The sequence below is a fragment of the Vipera ursinii genome, assembly GCF_947247035.1.
Source record: "Vipera ursinii genome assembly, chromosome: 5".
NCBI classification, from domain to species: Eukaryota; Metazoa; Chordata; class Lepidosauria; order Squamata; family Viperidae; genus Vipera; species Vipera ursinii.
Window position 1 is genome coordinate 39,572,636 of NC_139518.1, and position 17,611 is coordinate 39,590,246.

At 39.1% G+C, this 17,611-nt stretch overlaps 1 protein-coding gene across 1 annotated transcript in view; it reads left to right on the forward strand.

Annotated features, from left to right (window-relative positions):
- Positions 1-261: 261 nt before the first annotated feature.
- DZIP1L (DAZ interacting zinc finger protein 1 like) overlaps positions 262-17,611 on the forward strand; it is a 31,073-nt gene continuing 13,723 nt past the window's right edge. The window contains exons 1-7 of the mRNA XM_083363370.1: positions 262-318; positions 6,559-7,137; positions 9,043-9,127; positions 13,436-13,548; positions 15,003-15,164; positions 16,123-16,260; positions 17,079-17,141. Coding sequence (XP_083219496.1) covers positions 6,622-7,137; positions 9,043-9,127; positions 13,436-13,548; positions 15,003-15,164; positions 16,123-16,260; positions 17,079-17,141 — 1,077 coding nt within the window. The 5' untranslated portion in view covers positions 262-318; positions 6,559-6,621. The remainder of the gene's footprint in view (positions 319-6,558; positions 7,138-9,042; positions 9,128-13,435; positions 13,549-15,002; positions 15,165-16,122; positions 16,261-17,078; positions 17,142-17,611) is intronic.

Sequence of the window (17,611 nt, forward strand, 5' to 3'; positions counted from 1 at the left end):
TTGCCAGCTGTTTCCAGCCCTCCTGGGAGAAGCTTCGGAGGCGCAGCAGAGCCTCGGAATTGCTTTCAGGCTTCGCCTCTGACGTTGCAAATTTCGGGCCGAGAAAGCGATTCGTTGCCGTGGGGAACCGGCGACGGGATCTTTGCCTGGATGGTGTTGAATTTCCTGGGTGGGAGGGGAGAGACGGAGGATTTCAGCGCCGAGTTTTGTCTCCAGCCCGCGCTGTTCGTATCGGCCTTTTCAAGCGCGAGTGCAGGCACACAATCACAATCACCATACATACCGCTCTGCTTCACAAAATATGCTTCCTGTGGGCAGGTAAGGATTTGCTTTGTTGGAAATATAGTCCTGTGCTTTAATACCAAAAAAAAAAAAAAGCTGGAGAAGGGGAGGGAGGAGGAGGAGGAGGAGGAGGAGGTGGGACTACGCCTTGCTCAAGCCAGTTCTCTCTTCTCATATTTGCATCGCTTTCTCGGTTAACCATTACCAGCTTTGTTCACGGCTGAACGAGTCTGGCATATCTGAATAATAATATTGTGGCTACTGAACAGGGGACGAAATGATCTCCCTCTGCGATCTGTTTTCGCCGGCCCAACTTTTTCTTCGAAAGCCGTTTCCTTTGCAACCTCCTTAGGCCCGGAGAATGCGAGGCCCCTGGAGAATACGTGGGCTTATAACCGCGGGAGAGGGGTGAAGGGAAACCGAGGCGGTGCGTCGGAGACGGTTTAAGTAACAACGCGGCTTTCCGACTCCTCGAAGGGCGCTCCTTGCCCAGTCTGAAGCCGCGTCTGGGAGGCTGCTGGCCACGAGAAGTTCCGTGACTTGGAACAAGATGCTTGGACGGTCTATCAGGGCCCGTCGCCTGTTTGTAGTAGCCCTCTTTGTTGAGGCTTTGGCATTTCTGAAAGTCTCGAAATCGGCTCGCGTTTCCAGTCCCAAAGGAAAGGCTGATCAGAAGCTGGCTCTTTTTTTTTATGAGGACAAGAGATCCTGCAGAGTTGGACAGATTGTGGCCTCCATCCAGAGAGGGAGACGCACAGATCCAAGCATCTTGTGAGCTAAATACTTAACCCTCGTGGGTTGTATACTAGATTTTTTTTTCTCAGGTTGACCTATGTCAGGTCAAAACAGTAGCAACCCTATCTCACCGGGTGACCCGATGGATCAGAACATGCTTATTATTTTCACACCCAAGAGCACACTTTTAGTAGCACCTACCACAGTGTTCCTGTCCTGTTTTCTGCCAAAAGATACTGAAGCTGAGTTGGAATTTTATCATGTTTTCATTGTGCTGGGAATCCTGTCGGTTTAAACTTGAAAAATTAATTCTTTTCCAAACCAGGTAGAATTGGCAATAGCCAGTGTGATCAAAAGGAGCATTGGGATTGCGGGGTTGTCTAATGAAAATGTCACCTGAAAGCCTGAGAAAGGTAGAGCTTTCCATAAGTTTGATTCAGAAGTGCTTCAGACCTGCAAGAGCATCGATAGTTTAAAAATGGCATTAACTTCAATGAGGAAGCCTGAATAAAGAGACAAGCCTTTAATGAGTAGTGTATTAATCAGAATAGACCTAGAAGGGACCTTGGAGGTCTTCTAGTCCAGTCCCCTGCTCAAGCAGAAGAACCTATAACCATTTCAGACAAGTGACTGCCCAGTCTCTTATTAAAAACCTCCAGTGATGAAGCATCCACAATTTCTGACAGCAAACTGTTCCACAATTTTCCTTACTGTTAGGAGAGGAAGTTTCTCCTTATCTCCAGGTTGCTTCTCTCTTTGATTAGTTTCCATCCTCCTATGATGTCCCAAGCAACTGAATTATTTTCAAAGCCTGCCTGCCCCTTGCATGTATATTTCACATGTTTGGGTGAATATTTGAGCTATGTAGGACTTTAGGTTCAATTTCCAAAGGGCAGTTTGGGAGTACACAGGAGTGAGCCTTAGCACCTATCTACATCAGAAGTCCCCTACCTTTTGGGCACCAGGGACTGGCTACATAGAGAGCGATTTTTCCTTGGACCGGAGGGGATGTGGTTTTGTGTGCTGCCTGCATCCTGTGGATATGGAGCTTTGCTTGTTTATGCGAACCGGTTGCTGGCATGTTGTGGCCCGGTACTGGTCCATGGACTGGGGGTTGGGGACCCCTGATCTACATCATTTCAAAAGTTGTGCTTTCTTTTTGGTTGCACAACTTTTGTGGAAACCTAGAAATACTCCATGCTGGTCTAAATTGTTGCTTCATTTGTGTCCCTCTTCCCCCTTTTTCAGTTTTGCTAACTGAGGTGCATAGCTCTTACACCTCTGAATTGTATTGGAAAGGAATCCTTGTAAACAGCATAGCTCAAATGAATGAAAAATGTTAATTGCATATAATATGCTCTGAATAGCTCTCTTTTTCATGTAATAAAGATGAGAGCTTTGTGTTGATCACAAGGAGAGATTCCCACAAGATGGTCCAGTGTTTTTCAACTTTGACAACTTTAAGATGTGTAGAATTCAGTTCCCCAAATTCCCCATCCAGGATGGGTGGATGTGGAATTCTGGGAATTGAAGTTCACACATTTTTCCATTTTAAAGTTGCTACAATTGAGAAACACTGGGATCATCATTCTTAAATGAAAGGAAAAGTAACAGTTGTTTTGGACATATCCATCAATCAATAAATGAATCAACATTATTTTAGCCACCTGAACTCATTTACTGTGAGATGGGTGGCAGATAAATTCAATAAATAAATACATAAATAAATTTCTGATGGGGGCTGCTTCAGGGCAAGGCAGGTCTGCTGTGCAGCTCTTGTATGAATTCGATGTCCCCTACATTGAAATCAGATTTTATAGGTTAATCATATAAAGTGGCCATGGCCCAAAACCATGTTTCTTGCTTAAAATCATTATTTCTAAAAACCTAAATAACATATGCAGGCTTTGTAATGGTCATACATGGTTTTGCCAGAAATACAAATTGTTTGCTTCCAACCCCAAAAACAACTATTTCCCCCATCCAAAAGATGGGATTTCAGATGACCATTAGGTGACCTGAATGACATGAATCAATTGCCTAAAATACAACCTCCAATAAGTGGATGCCATTCATTCCTACAAGAACAGAAAAGTAGCATAGGTATCACTATAGCTATCACTATAAAAAGCTCAAATCTCATTAGTGAAGGTGTGCAGAGGAGAGGAACCCAGAACATGTCACACTACCAGGAGATCCTTCAATACATAGGTGCTCAATTTACCCAATTTGTCTATCATTTTGTTTTTTTGTTAATATGCTTTGTGTTATTATTTTTCTTTCAGTAAAAATTAGCACCCATGCTCATATGCTCAGTTTATGAAAGAATTTAGCTCACAGACATCTAGGTGGAAGAAAATAGCGTGTTTAGGTACAGAAGGCTTGATTTTCACTTGTCCAGGTTAAGGATGTGAAAATACATCTAAACATTTCTGTTTGTGTTATTTCTCCAATAGTAATTCTTTTTTTTTTGTGATGTATGCTAAAGCTATGATAGGACTAACTTTTCAAGTTAATCTGTCTTTTTTTACCTGCAGAAATAATAAGCAGATTTAACAATTCCACTTTATGCAAGGATAACAGAACTGGGTTATTTAAGGATTCCAGATAGTGATTTTGAATGTTTGTATGCTACTGTGTTAAAAAAAAGAATTGAGCATTATAATTCATATACAAATATATATAACTTGGATAACTCAAGTACACAGATGTAACTAGTGGATGCCTAACAGAAAAGGTGCTAGTTTTGAGGCCTTCTGCTGAACATTTTTCCATTGTTAAATAATTTAGCATATTTTCCTTTGTGGTTCTCTCTTGAACAGTATTTGAACTAAATACATGTTTTCCACAAAACACTTCAAAAACAATCCTTGTTTTTTTCTCCTTGTTTTCCACAAACTGTTCTTGTTACCTTCTGGGAGGAGGCTTCATGGTATCTGAAGCAGAACATCCAGATTCAATCACAGTTTTGTTTGCATCAACCTTGTGAACTCTCAAGTGATATATTTATATGTTAATGTGTGTCAGGGCCCACTTCAAAACCTCATCCCAAGAAAGGAGAACTTGGGGAAGCAGTTTCTTCCAAAAGGATCTTTTATTAGGAGAAGTTGATAGCAGGCATGCTAGACAGGATCTGAGGGTTTCCTGCCCAGATCGATAGGTAAAAGTGTCCCAAGCAAAACCCCACCCCACAGTTCATCTGGTCAGTTCAAATGGCCCAATCCCCAGGTGTTAGGTTCCTCGTAGGAAAAGGGAGATAACATCAGGCCGTCTCCGGTTGCAGCTGCCATGCTTAGGCGGCTCTTTGCACCTTCTCTGGGAGCACAGAGATAAACCAGTTCCTGGAGGTTGCATCTCTTTCTTTCAGTCCCTTTGCTAACTGACATGAAGGGATGGGAAAGTTCACAGAAGAATAATGCAGGAAAGCAAAGTGTTACATTGAAGTGATAGAGGAAGTCAAGGCAATAACCCTCAAGCACTCTCCCCTCCCCCCTAGGAGTATGGCAGAACCCAGGATGAGAAGAGAGTGAGATTCAGGTCAGGATGAAAGAGGAAAAGAAAGAATTGGAGGAGGGGAGAGGAAGGATAGGGGAACCTATTGATATGGGTTCTGACAATGTGTATATGTTTGTTAGGTATGTGTATAGGTATGTGTATATGTACTTTTTTTTTGAGAGCAGGCAACAGAATTTCATTTTTAATGGAGGCCAGGGTGCTCCCAGTAAAAAATGACAATAAAGGCTATCTTTTACCATTGAGAGAACATTCCATTGGACCAGAGTATATTTGTACTTTCGGCAGACCGTTGGAGTCTTGTTACCATTACACAAGACACACCTGGTAACTCACTGTTGCTCAGCACAAATATCCCATTGCAGATGAGTAACAGAACCAAGTTGATTATAACAGCTATTCTGTATTGAAATCATGGTATGTATCTTTTTTCAAAAAGTTTCTCCCTCCTTTGCCAGAATCCTAGAGAAAGTGTTGTGAGTATTGCAAAAATGATTTCTCTGTTAGCATTAGGAGAAATACATGCTATGATTTCAGTCCTGTATAGAGTTATATGTACACTAATTCTGTTGAATTTATGGAGGAAATAGTTTTAATTGTGCTGTGAAAGATAGTGTAATATTTACAAACAATTTTGCATGCCCTTGTTTAAATTATTTTTAGATTTTATGGAGTGTTTTTAATATCTCAAACTTTATTGAATGATGAACATTACTTGAAATTATTTAGGTTTCAATAAGCAGACCTCAATGTATCTAACTTCATCCTTGGCCAATTATATACAGAAAAATATATAAATTTTTATATGAAATATAATAATATCTGAAAAATAATGAAAACCCTCCATTTTTATTCTATGGTAAACAGAGAACTCAATATATTACTAAGGCTAAATTATGTTTATGTTCTAACAAGCTATTACTCTCACATAATATATTAAGGTAACATGTTCTTTGTAATGTAAACTTTTCATATAATATTAAGTAGTTACTGTTTCCCACTGGAGCAGTATCTTTGAAATATTCCCTTCTAAGTCACATACTCAGTTCTGAGGTGTTTATGTGCCTATGTGGTCAATACAGCTGCTTTTTGGTTATTACTGAAATTTTCATTATCAAGCTTATAGGTCTGCAAATACATGTCTTATACTTTGATTTTTCACTATAGAGAGTTCAGTAGCACTTTTATTTTCTATCTGTAGTCACAATATGTACGCTTTTGTAGCCCTTTGTCTGAGAGAATTATGTATAAATTCTGAATAATCTGTATGCCTTTCAGCATATAGATATTGTATGTTTTCAGTCTGAAATCTGAAACATTTCCACTGATAACTCGTGTTAAATTTGAATGGTTAGTGAATTAATTAGAAAATGAATTATATAATAATTAAGTAAATTAAGTCACATACTTATCTTACTCTTGTATTAATTGAGTGTTCACTCGTCATTTGAATATTGGTATGAAATAAAAGTAAAAATAAGCCAATTTTGTAATGTCCAGTTCTGTATACACATGTTAAGTACAGGTAGTCCTTAATGGTAATCAGGATAAACAATTTCCATTGCTGATTGTTGCAGTCCGAAAGTGTGCCTGTGCTTCTTAGCAAGGCGCAGTTCTGGCAGTCACATGACTGTGCCTATTATCAATGGCAGTTCTGGCAGTACCCAGTTATTGTCATTAAGTGAGGACTTCAAATGACCATGACTTTAAATTTCTGCAAACTTCTTTGACTTCGCTTGTGGAAGCTGGTAAGAAAGGCATAACTTTATGTTCACATAACTGTCACATGCTAAGACGAAATCTTAGCCAGTTGATAAGTGCCCAGATCGTAATCATGTAACCGCAGGGAGCACTACACTGGCTATAAGTTCGAGGACCAGTCATATCTACCACTTGTTCAGCACACATGCAAGTTCAAACAGTCACTGAATGAGTGGTCATTAAATAAGAACTGCATATCTTCAAGTAAATATATTACTGTTACTTTCTTTCCATTCTGATTCATCTGTATCTTCTGGTTTTTCCTAGCCTTTTGTATCTAATATTTATTATCTGTTTCCGCTGCCTACATCTCGACATTATTGGATAGATATGCCAGGTTCCACATTTCCTGTGAACTTCCAGCGCACCTGTGATCTTTCGGGCAACATGCTAGCCAACCCTTCTGTAATCCCAGCCTTTAAGTTCCAGCTGCGGAGAGAAACCATTGACTGGAGACGATTCAGTGCCATTGATGTGGAACGGGTAGCTCGTGAGCTGGATCTTAACACTCTTCAGGAAAATATCAATGGTGTCACCTTTTGTAACCTTGATGCGGAAAAGTGCCCCTATTGTCAGCAGCCAGTAGACCCTGTTCTCCTTAAGGTTCTGAAGATGGCCCAGCTGACCATCGAATATTTGTTGCACTCTCAGGAGTTCTTAAGTATGAACTTGGCACTCCAGGAGGAGCAGCACCAGGCAGTCCTTGAAGAGTGCAAGCGTATCAAGTATGACCTGGATAAGCAAGCAGAAGAATTAAAGGGGGTGAAGGAAGAGAGCAGGAGACGGAAAAAAATGATTGCCACGCAACAGCTGCTCTTGCAAGCTGGGGCCAACAACTACCACAAGGTGAGGTTTAGGTACAGCAAATACGTGAGAAGTTTATTCAGTCTGTATTTTAACACAAAATGTGCCTAATTTTTCAGAGATGCACTGAAATTTGGCAATTTCTCTTAAGTTCTCAATTCTTCCGAAAAATGCATACATCATTGAAAATGCACTTCATTATGAGGAACCACAGAGGTTGATTCTTTCCTCTATCCTATTTAACCTCTACATGAAGCCACTGAGAGGAGCCATTTGCCTTTTTAGGGGGAGGTATCATCAATATGTTGAAGAGGCTCAGGCTTATCCAAACAAAAGGGAGTAGCTTGTTATACAAAAGCCTCTTGTTTCTGGATAAGTACCAACTTCGCTTCTGAGTGGAATAGTGCTGTCTGCCTGTCTGATCAAAGCAACAGGGTATCTGCTGAAAGTCCTCACTTTTGTGTGGTACAATCATGTCAGAAAGAGTCATGAAGCAAACATTCTTTGTGGACGTCCCTCTTTTGGAACAACTTTGCCCTAGAAATTAGGGAACCCCCTGTTGCCTTCTGAATGTCACAGAATAGAACAGCCTTATGAAGTACCCAAATTCATCTAAGTGTGGCAATTATGTGTGTACAATTTTCTTTTCAACCATACAGAAAAGGTTTGCTATTATTTTCTTCCCAGTTGATGCTGGAATTCCTTATCATGGTCAGTTTCCGTAATACTCACAGAGCTCGTTCTAATCTTGTCCTTCATGTGGATTGGTTCTTAGTTTTCTGCTCTCATTTCAATCTTACTTTTTCAGCATATCCCACTACATTTATTTAAACTTTCAGAAGTTCACAGATGTAAATAAAGTCACATTTAGGCCCATTTAGCACCCTGTTTTCACAGTTAAGATTGTGTTGAACAGCACATGTTTCTGACCATTATTATGCAGTGTTGTAAGAGTGCAGCCTTTGAATACATAGGACAATATTACAATTTGAGCAGTTATTGGTAGAAGAAATATATTTAACATTCTTTTTAAAGGGCCCATAAAAGATAAAATTGATTAAAATCCCTAATAATCATTTATTAGAGATTGACATTTGAAAAATAGGAACTGTCCTAAATAATAGTGACATCTGAAACAAATGCAATTGCATTATTCCAGGAAATATTAAAAAAAAACCTTTGTTTTTCTTCCACTGCTTCAAAGATTGGGAATATCAGTTAAGTGAGGTTAAGGTTGGAGTTGAATTAAAAGCTGGTAGTCCTTGACCTACTATCACAATTGAGCCCAAATTTTATGTTGCTAAGCAAGACATTCGTTAAATGAGTTTTACACCATTTTATGACCTTTCTTGCTACAGTTGTTAAGTGAATCACTGCAGTTGTTAAGTTAGTAGCACAGTTTTTGAGTGAATTTTGCTTCTCCATTGACTTTGCTTGTCAGAAAGTCACAAACGGTGATCACCTGACACCCCCCCGGGACACTGCAACCGTCATAAATATGAACTAGTTGCCAAGCATCTGAATTTTGCCCATGTGATCGTGAGGATGCTGCAACAGTCATAAGTGTGAAAAATGGTCATAAGTCACTTTTTCCAGTACTTTTGTAATTTTGAACAGTCACTAAATGAATCGTTGTAAGTCAAGAAATACCTGTATTCTTGTCCCATATGTGTTTTATAGCATTAGGAACAGGGCTTTTTTTTTCTCATAGAACACTCAGAATGGAGTTCCAGCACCTTTTTTGGATGGAACCTTGTAGGGTAGGCAAGGCGGGTTGTATGACATGTGTGAGTTCCGGCACCTTTTTCTTTTACAAAAAAAGCACTGATTAGGAAATATAAATAAATGGAGCAGAGAATGAGAACTACTTGAAGAAATTTTTCTATCATCGGACCACACTCTTAATCTGTTGTTAGATGGCTGTTCATTCTTCTGTTCGTTTCTTAGTGCCAGCTCTGTGATAAGACCTTCATGAATTATTCCTTTCTACAAGGCCACATGGAGCGTAGGCATCCCGAGGACACTGCACTGGGTAAGCACTAATTTTGCCTGAATCTTTCTCCTATGGAGGGAATTCCAAAGGTTTAGGGTTGCGGGGGGGGGATGGAGGGAGAGAGAGAGAGAGAGAGAAAGAGAGAGAGAGAGAGGTTTCTTTATATCCACTTTCAGAGTACAGAGAGGAGATACATTGTGTGAAGCTAAATTAAGGTAAATTTTAATGTAACAAAGCATTTGCAATGAATCTGATACTGCCCTAATGCCCAAACCACTGTGTATCTGTCTTTACATAAAGGTAGAATGGACCTGATGTTGCCCTGAGTAGGAAATATTTGTAAACTTTTTGAATCACTATATCCTCATCATCCCCTTCATGGATTACTGCCTTGTCGTGGCGAAGGGGCTTGCGTAATTCAATGAAGCTATGAGCTATGCCGTGCAGGGCCACCCAAGACGGACAGGTCGTAGCTGAGAGTTCTGACAAAACGTGATCCACTGGAGAAGGAAATGGCAACCCACTCCAGTATCTTTGGCATGAAAACCCTATGGACAGTACCAAAAGGCAAAACGATATGATGCTGGAAGATGAGCCCCTCAGGTCGGAAGGCGTCCAATATGCTACTGGGGAAGAGCAGAGGGCTAGTACTAGTAGCGCCAGAAAGAATGAAGCGACTGGGCCAAAGCCGAAAGGACGCTCAGCTGTGGATGTGTCTGGTGGTGAAAGGAAAGTCGGATGCTGTAAAGATTTTTTCTCCATAGGAACCTGGAATGTAAGATCCATGAATCAAGGAAAGCTGGACGTGGTCAAACAAGAGATGTCAAGACTGAACATTGACATCTTAGGTATTAGCGAACTAAAATGGACAGGAATGGGTGAATTTAATTCAGATGACCATCAGGTATAATACTGCGGGCAAGAATCCCTCAGAAGAAATGGAGTAGCCTTCATAGTCAATAAAAGAGTAGGAAAATCAATACTGGGATACAATCCTCAAAATGACAGAATGATCTCAGTTCGAATCCAAGGGAAACCATTCAATATCACAGTAGTCCAAGTCTATGCCCCAACCACCAGTGCTGAAGAGGATGAAATTGACCGGTTCTATGAAGCCCTACAGCACCTTATAGAACTAACACCAAAAAATGATGTCCTTATCATCATGGCGGATTGGAATGCTAAAGTAGGAAGCCAAAAGATAACTGGAATAACAGGTAAGTTTGGCCTTGGAGTACAAAATGAAGCAGGGCACAGGCTGATAGAATTTTGTTAAGAGAATACGATGGTCATAGCAAACACTCTTTTCCAACAACCCAAGAGACGGCTCTACACATGGACATCACCAGACGGTCAACACAGAAATCAGATTGACTATATGCTCTGCAGCCAAAGATGGAGAAGCTCTATACAGTCGGTAAAAACAAGACCAGGAGCTGACTGTGGCTCAGACCATGAGCTTCTTGTTGCAAAGTTTAGGCTTAAACTGAAGAAAGTAGGGAAAAGCACTAGGCCACTCAGGTATGAATTAAATCATATCCCTGTTGAATATACAGTAGAGGTGACAAATAGATTTAAGGAATTAGATCTGATAGAGTGCCTGAAGAACTATGGACAGAGGTTCGCGACATTGTACAACAGGTAGCAACCAAAACCATCCCAAAGAAAAAGAAATGCAAGAAAGCAAAATGGCTGTCTGAGGAAGCTTTGCAAATAGCTGAGGAAAGGAGGAAAGCAAAAGGCAAGGGAGAAAAACATAGATATGCCCAATTGAATGCAGAATTCCAGAGAATAGCTAGAAGAGATAAGAATGCCTTCTTAAATGAACAGTGCAAAGAAATAGAAGAAAACAATAGAATAGGGAGGACCAGAGATCTTTTCAAGAAAATTGGAGAGATGAAGGGAACGTTCAATGCAAAAATGGGCATGATAAAGGACCAAAATGGCAGGGACCTAACAGAGGCAGAAGAGATTAAGAAGAGGTGGCAAAATTACACAGAAGAACTATACAAGAATGAGCTTAACGTCCCTGATAATCACAATGAGGTGGTCACTGACCTCGAGCCAGACATCCTAGAATGTGAAGTGCAGTGGGCCTTAGAAAAGCTGAGCAACAATAAAGCTAGTGGAGGTGACAGTATTCCTTCCAGCTGAGCTATTCAAAATCTTAAAAGACAGTGCAGTAAAAGTGCTACACTCAGTTTGCCAGCAAATTTGGAAAACTCAACAGTGGCCACAGGATTGGAAAAGATCAGTTTACATTCCAATTCCAAAGAAAGGCAGTGCCAAAGAATGTTCAAACTATCGCACCATTGCACTCATTTCTCATGCTAGTAAAGTCATGCTTAAAATCCTACAAGCTAGACTTCAGCAGTATGTGGATCGAGAACTACCAGAAGTACAGGCAGGATTTCGAAGAGGCAGAGGAACTAGAGATCAAATTGCCAACATACGCTGGATCATGGAGAAAGCTAGGGAGTTCCAGAAAAACATCTACTTCTGCTTCATTGACTATGCTAAAGCCTTTGATTGTGTGGATCATAACAAACTGTGGCAAGTTCTTAAAGAGATGGGAGTACCAGACCATCTTATTGGGCTCTTGAGAAACCTATATGCGGGTCAAGAAGCAACAGTGAGAACTGGACACGGAACCACTGATTGGTTCAAAATTGGGAAAGGAGTCCGGCAAGGCTGTATACTGTCGCCCTGCCTATTTAACTTATATGCAGAGCACATCATGAGAAAGGCAGGGCTAGATGAATCAAAAGTTGGAATTAAGATTGCTGGAAGAAATATCAACAACCTAAGATACGCAGATGATACTCTAATGGCAGAAAGTGAAGAAGAACTAAAGAGCCTCTTGTTGCGGGTGAAGAAGGAGAGTGCAAAAGTTGGGTTGAAACTTAACATTAAGAAAACCAAGATCATGGCATCTGGCCCTCTCAATTCCTGGCAAATAGATGGGGAAGAAATGGAGGTAGTGACAGATTTTGTTTTCCTGGGCTCCAAGATCACTGCAGATGGGGACTGTAGCCAAGAAATTAAAAGACGCTTGCTCCTGGGAAGGAAAGCCATGGCAAATCTAGACAGCACACTAAAAAGCAGAGACATCACCCTGTCAACAAAAGTGCGTATAGTCAAGGCTATGGTCTTCCCAGTTTCAATGTATGGCAGTGAAAGTTGGACCATAAGAAAGGCTGAGCGCCAAAGAATTGAGGCCTTTGAACTGTGGTGCTGGAGAAGACTCCTGCGAGTCCCTTGGACTGCAAGGCGATCAAACCGGTCAGTCCTAGAGGAGATCAATCCTAACTGCTCTTTAGAAGGCCAGATCTTGAAGCTAAAACTCAAATACTTTGGCCACCTAATGAGAAAGAAGGACTCACTGGAGAAGAGCCTAATGCTGGGAAAGATCGAGGGCAATAGAAGAAGGGGACGACAGAGAATGAGGTGGCTGGATGGAGTCACTGAAGCAGTAGGCGTGAGCTTAAATGGACTCCAGAAGATGGTGGAAGACAGGAAGGCCTGGAGGAACGTTGTCCATAGGGTTGCGATGAGTCGGACACGACTTCGCAGCTAACAACAACATCCTCATCATAATTTTTCTTTGTAATTTAAAATGTAAATAAAAGTTTGGAAATTTAGACTGTTGTTTGCAGTATTGTGTCAAATTTTGGAGACTTACATTTAAGTTGGCCCCTTCCAACTGTGTTATTCTATTCTATTCTATTCTATTCTATTCTATTCTATTCTATTCTATTCTATTCTATTATTTGCCATGAATATTTTTTTTACTTTTTTTAATTTCAGTGGTTATATACTTAACTTCTTTTGTCTTGAAATAGAAAGTACCAATTCATTTTTGAAAAAATGAAAATGGTTCAAAATTACAATTTATCTTTGTTTTCCCTGCATTGTGAATTATCTATTAATATCTATTGCCTATTATCTCTTATTATCAATTTGTAGTCCACCTTTATTATTTCTGTAAATAACTCAAGGTGGCAAACATACCCAACAAACCTTTCTCCTCCTATTTTCCCCACAACAGCAACCATGTGAGGTGGTTGGACTGAGAAAGCATGACTGGCTCAAGATCACCCAGCTGGCTGCCACGGTTGAGGTGGAACTAAAACTCATGGTGTCCTGCTTTCTAGCTTGGTGCCCTAACCACTAACCAAACTGGCTAAAAGTTTGCAACTTTTGTTACAGAATGCATCTCCATTCTTGAGAAATAATTTAGCATAAAAATCTAGCAAAAAGTTGAATTCCTATTTTAGTTTCTATATACAGCTTCAGTTTCTAGTTGAGGCCATTGCTAACATTGCCTCTTTTTGAATCGACTCAAAGAGAAATCAAAGAAGAAACAGGTGCAGCAAATGGAAAGTGAGATTGAAGAACTGAAGATCAAGTTGAAGGAGACCCATGTCCAGCTGGAGGCTGAGAGTCAGCAAAGGGTTCAGGTATGAATTGGTAAGAATATGAATAAAAAGGAAAGCAAAAGTCAAATGCCTTTTGTCAAGGTGAAAACTAATTATATGTAGACAAAATGGAAATAATTCACGCTCTGTCAAAAATGTCAGCTATGATACAGCAACAGGCCAATCTTCTCTGGGCCCATAAGCTAAATAGGCTCATTCTTAATTAGTATTTTAATAGAAGTCCTCTGAGGAATATTAGGACTGTAGATTAAATTGGTAAAATGCATCTCCATTCTTCAGTAATAATTTAGAAAAATTTAAAAAAATAGCAGTGGCCATCAATTACCTAGATGCATCTATAAATTTCCCAGGAATTGAGCTCATCTTGAAGGGGATGCCCTTTCTTCTACAATGGTAGGTCCAGTTTATTTTCACAGGTAAAACAAAATCAAACAACTCAGATATATTTATTCCTTCAGAATAAACTTTACCAGAGGATCTGTTTCCTCTCCAGATACTGTTTGAAAACAGTGACTAAATGTGAGGCTTTTCTAGCTATAATGTCCTAGCCTTTTTATTTCAGTGTGCTTGCCTGAACAATATTGATGCAAGACCCTACATTTTCCTCCATAACTAATACAATCAGAGACTTATTTTCTAACCATACAAATTCGCCCAGAATCTACCAGTAAGCACATGGAGTTGGATAGTACTTAAGGCAGCAATAAAGAACCTATAATGTAAAAAAGCAACCAATAAAGAAATAAAAGTAATTTTTATAAAGCAAAATAATAAATTACTGTTTTATTACTTTATTAATTGAAATTTTAACTATTGTGTCAGAGAACAACTTTGCTGAATTATCTGCTCTAGTGGGATAGCCAGAATGGTAATGGATCCTTTTCTGTTGATAATGCTATTATAAAGTAAACTTCTCAGCCTGTTGTATTTGATTACCGACCCAGAATTCCCAGTCAAAGTTAGAGGACATACTAATCCACAAGCTAAATAAGTATTGCCTATCTCAAACAAGATCAGACAACAACTAATCATCGAGATGTACTGTAACTCTCAAGGTCATCTGTGACTAAATTACATAATGATAATGCCATCATCTTACTCTCAAATATCTACAAGTAGGTCAAAATAGTAAACAGGTGCTTGTGTAATAACCTTAAGTCAGACTTGGCATGATAGTGTGAAGAGTGAAGAGTGAAATGAAATCCCAATAGGTTTAGTGGGACATAGATTGCACTGCAAATGTTTGTGATAGTGCAAACTGTCTTTGCAAGTTACTATCGTTCAGTTCATCCCTTGCTCTATCAGTGTTTCTCAACCTCAGCCATTTTAAGAATCCTCATTCAGTTTTTTGTTCAGAATATTTGTTTAGTTTCATTGCATGCTAAAATTTCTAAAAAATATTTCAACTTCCTGAATCTAGTCTTAGCTTAGCCCCATAACATATCTTCCATTTGGGGATAATTCTTTTCTTATAGGAAGCAGAGCGTCTTCGTCAAAGGGAAGATGAGGAAAGGAGGAAGTTTGAAAGATGGAAGGAAGAGGAGAGATCAAAGTTTCACACAGAAATGGAAGAGCTGAGGCAACTTTTCCTCACGGAAATCAAGGACTTTTCCAACAAAAATTCAGCCTTGGAAGGAGTAAGGAAAAGATATGGCTTGCAATTTTCCTATTTTCTTGAATATTCAACATGTTTACCATCATTACTTGAGCATGGACACATCTCTATTCTTGAAGTGAAGATATGAGATATATTGATAATAAGTATTGCTGCCTTATTTATACATCAAAGGAATAAATATCTAATTCCTAGAAAAATGTTGGAAAACAGAGCATCATATGATTTACTCCTGAATGCATTAAACTAAGCTACTGCAGGATGCTATCCACCAACTACTAATCCCAACATTTTTTGTTTAACATAATATGATGAAAAGGTGCATTCTTGTCCTTTGCTGCAGATAGCAAAATGGATAGGGCCAAACCTGGCTAGGAGTAAAAAGCAGTTAACCTGACTGAGGGTAGCTTACGCCAAATATTTGAAGCTTTATGAAAGCATTACTAATATTACAAGAATAATAGAAGGCCATGCAGCTCCTTGATGTGATACAGATGTTCTAAGCAATAGGCATTTGATATCAAAGATTGTGTTTCAGTTTCCTCCATCATTAACTGGAATTCAAGTGCGTGCTCTCCTCTGTTCTTCCTATCATATGTGGATGGGTTATTGATAGACCCAAGGAAGGATGAGCAGCTTTATTATCTGTGACAAAAAGCAATAATAAGAAACCTTATAAACATATTTTTCTCTACTCCAGGGTTCTTCCTATGGCAGACAGTTGGTTGCCATATGAGCAATTGTGATAATATTTAGATCAATATTTTCCCAATCAAGATAAATCCTTGATCAGAGATTTAAAGCATGATGCAATTGGCAATGTGACCCTCCTTACATATACTCATACCTCAGTTAGGCTGCTGCATATAAGTATATGTGTTAAATAGAAAATGTTATATGTTATCTAGAGAAATATTTTTGATTTTTCTGGCAGCTGCAGACTGTGGCACTTTGTCATAGATCACCTATTCCTTCTGCAGAAACTTCAGGAACTACAAGTTAAGAATGCAGTAGCCTCACATCTTGGGACATTGCAAGATGATGATTCTTTTGAGAAACAACAGCGGACTAAGACTCAGAAAGAATTACAAGGGATGAAGGCAAGGATTGAACAACAGGTGGGGGAATCTAAAGGAATAATGCAGCCTTTTCCAGTCTATTGTCTTTCAGTCATATTGAGACAACAGCTCCAAGAGTTCCCAACCAATTCAGCCATGACTGTACTGACTCATTCTTCTCGAAATTATAATTTTGATCTGTTGTGTAACAATAGATCCAGTTACCACTTAAAACTTATATCTCTTGTTTAGAGTTCTTTGGATTCAATAGTTAATTTGAACTCTATAACTGTTGAAGAACATTATCCGAACCATAGTGAACAGACTGTTCTGAACGTATTTATATTGATGTTTCTGAGACAATATTTTTTAATCAGTAAACTTATACAAGCTGCAATTTAAAACCATATGTATGTATACACACATATTGTATATACATACATACACATATATAGTTACAAAGAAAGATGTATCTATTGATGAATCCCACAAAACTCATCTTTTTAATAATATGGTAGGATCATCCCATATTAGTCCTTTTTAATCTGGTATTCTCCAGGTATCTTGATCATGACTTCCAGCATTCCTAACTACATCCTAAATTCCCAAATTCTGTATCTAGGAATACTCACCAGGAAAGCATCAGGTTGGGAAATACTTGTATAAACTAAAATGGGTTTACAGATTCCTCGATGAAACAAGGCATTATGGGAGTGAATGCAACTCCCCATTCTTGCTTTATAATAGTTGGGACTCTGAATCAGGTGCATTATTAGAAAATGTGAAGACTGACATTTTTGCTGAAACTCAAATAACTTGTGATAGATAACTGGCAAGATAATTAAATAAGTCTGGGTACTTTTTCCAATATTTATCAGAAAACCGAGTGGGAGTGGAAACTTAGGAAACTTTATAAGGAGAAGGAGAAGGAGAAAGAAAAAGTGAGTACACTCAAAAATTTTGCAACTTCTTCTGCTAATAGAAAAATGAGGACATTGTATTAAGCCAGCCATGCCTATTCATTTAGGGCAGAGGGGGCAGAAGGAACCATCATGGAAAAGAAATTAAATATCTTTGTCATCCATTATAGACAAGAAGATTAACTGATGATACACCCTCCATCCTTGTATTAAGAGGATTCTAGTAGCCAAAGCAAGTCTGAAGGCTCTACCTTCCTCTATCTATGTTTGACATACTATGTGGAGATACTTTAAATATAAATGCTGCACATATGTTACACTGCATGTTCATGAAGGAAAGCAAATCTAGAGATACTATCCCATTCCCTCCACACTTGTATCTGAATTGTATTTCAGTGCAATTTTTAATTTTTTATGGTACAGATTCCAGAGACATTAGACAACCAGCCCATTAAGTTGCAGCCTTCATAATTGCATTTCTAACCTTTTGT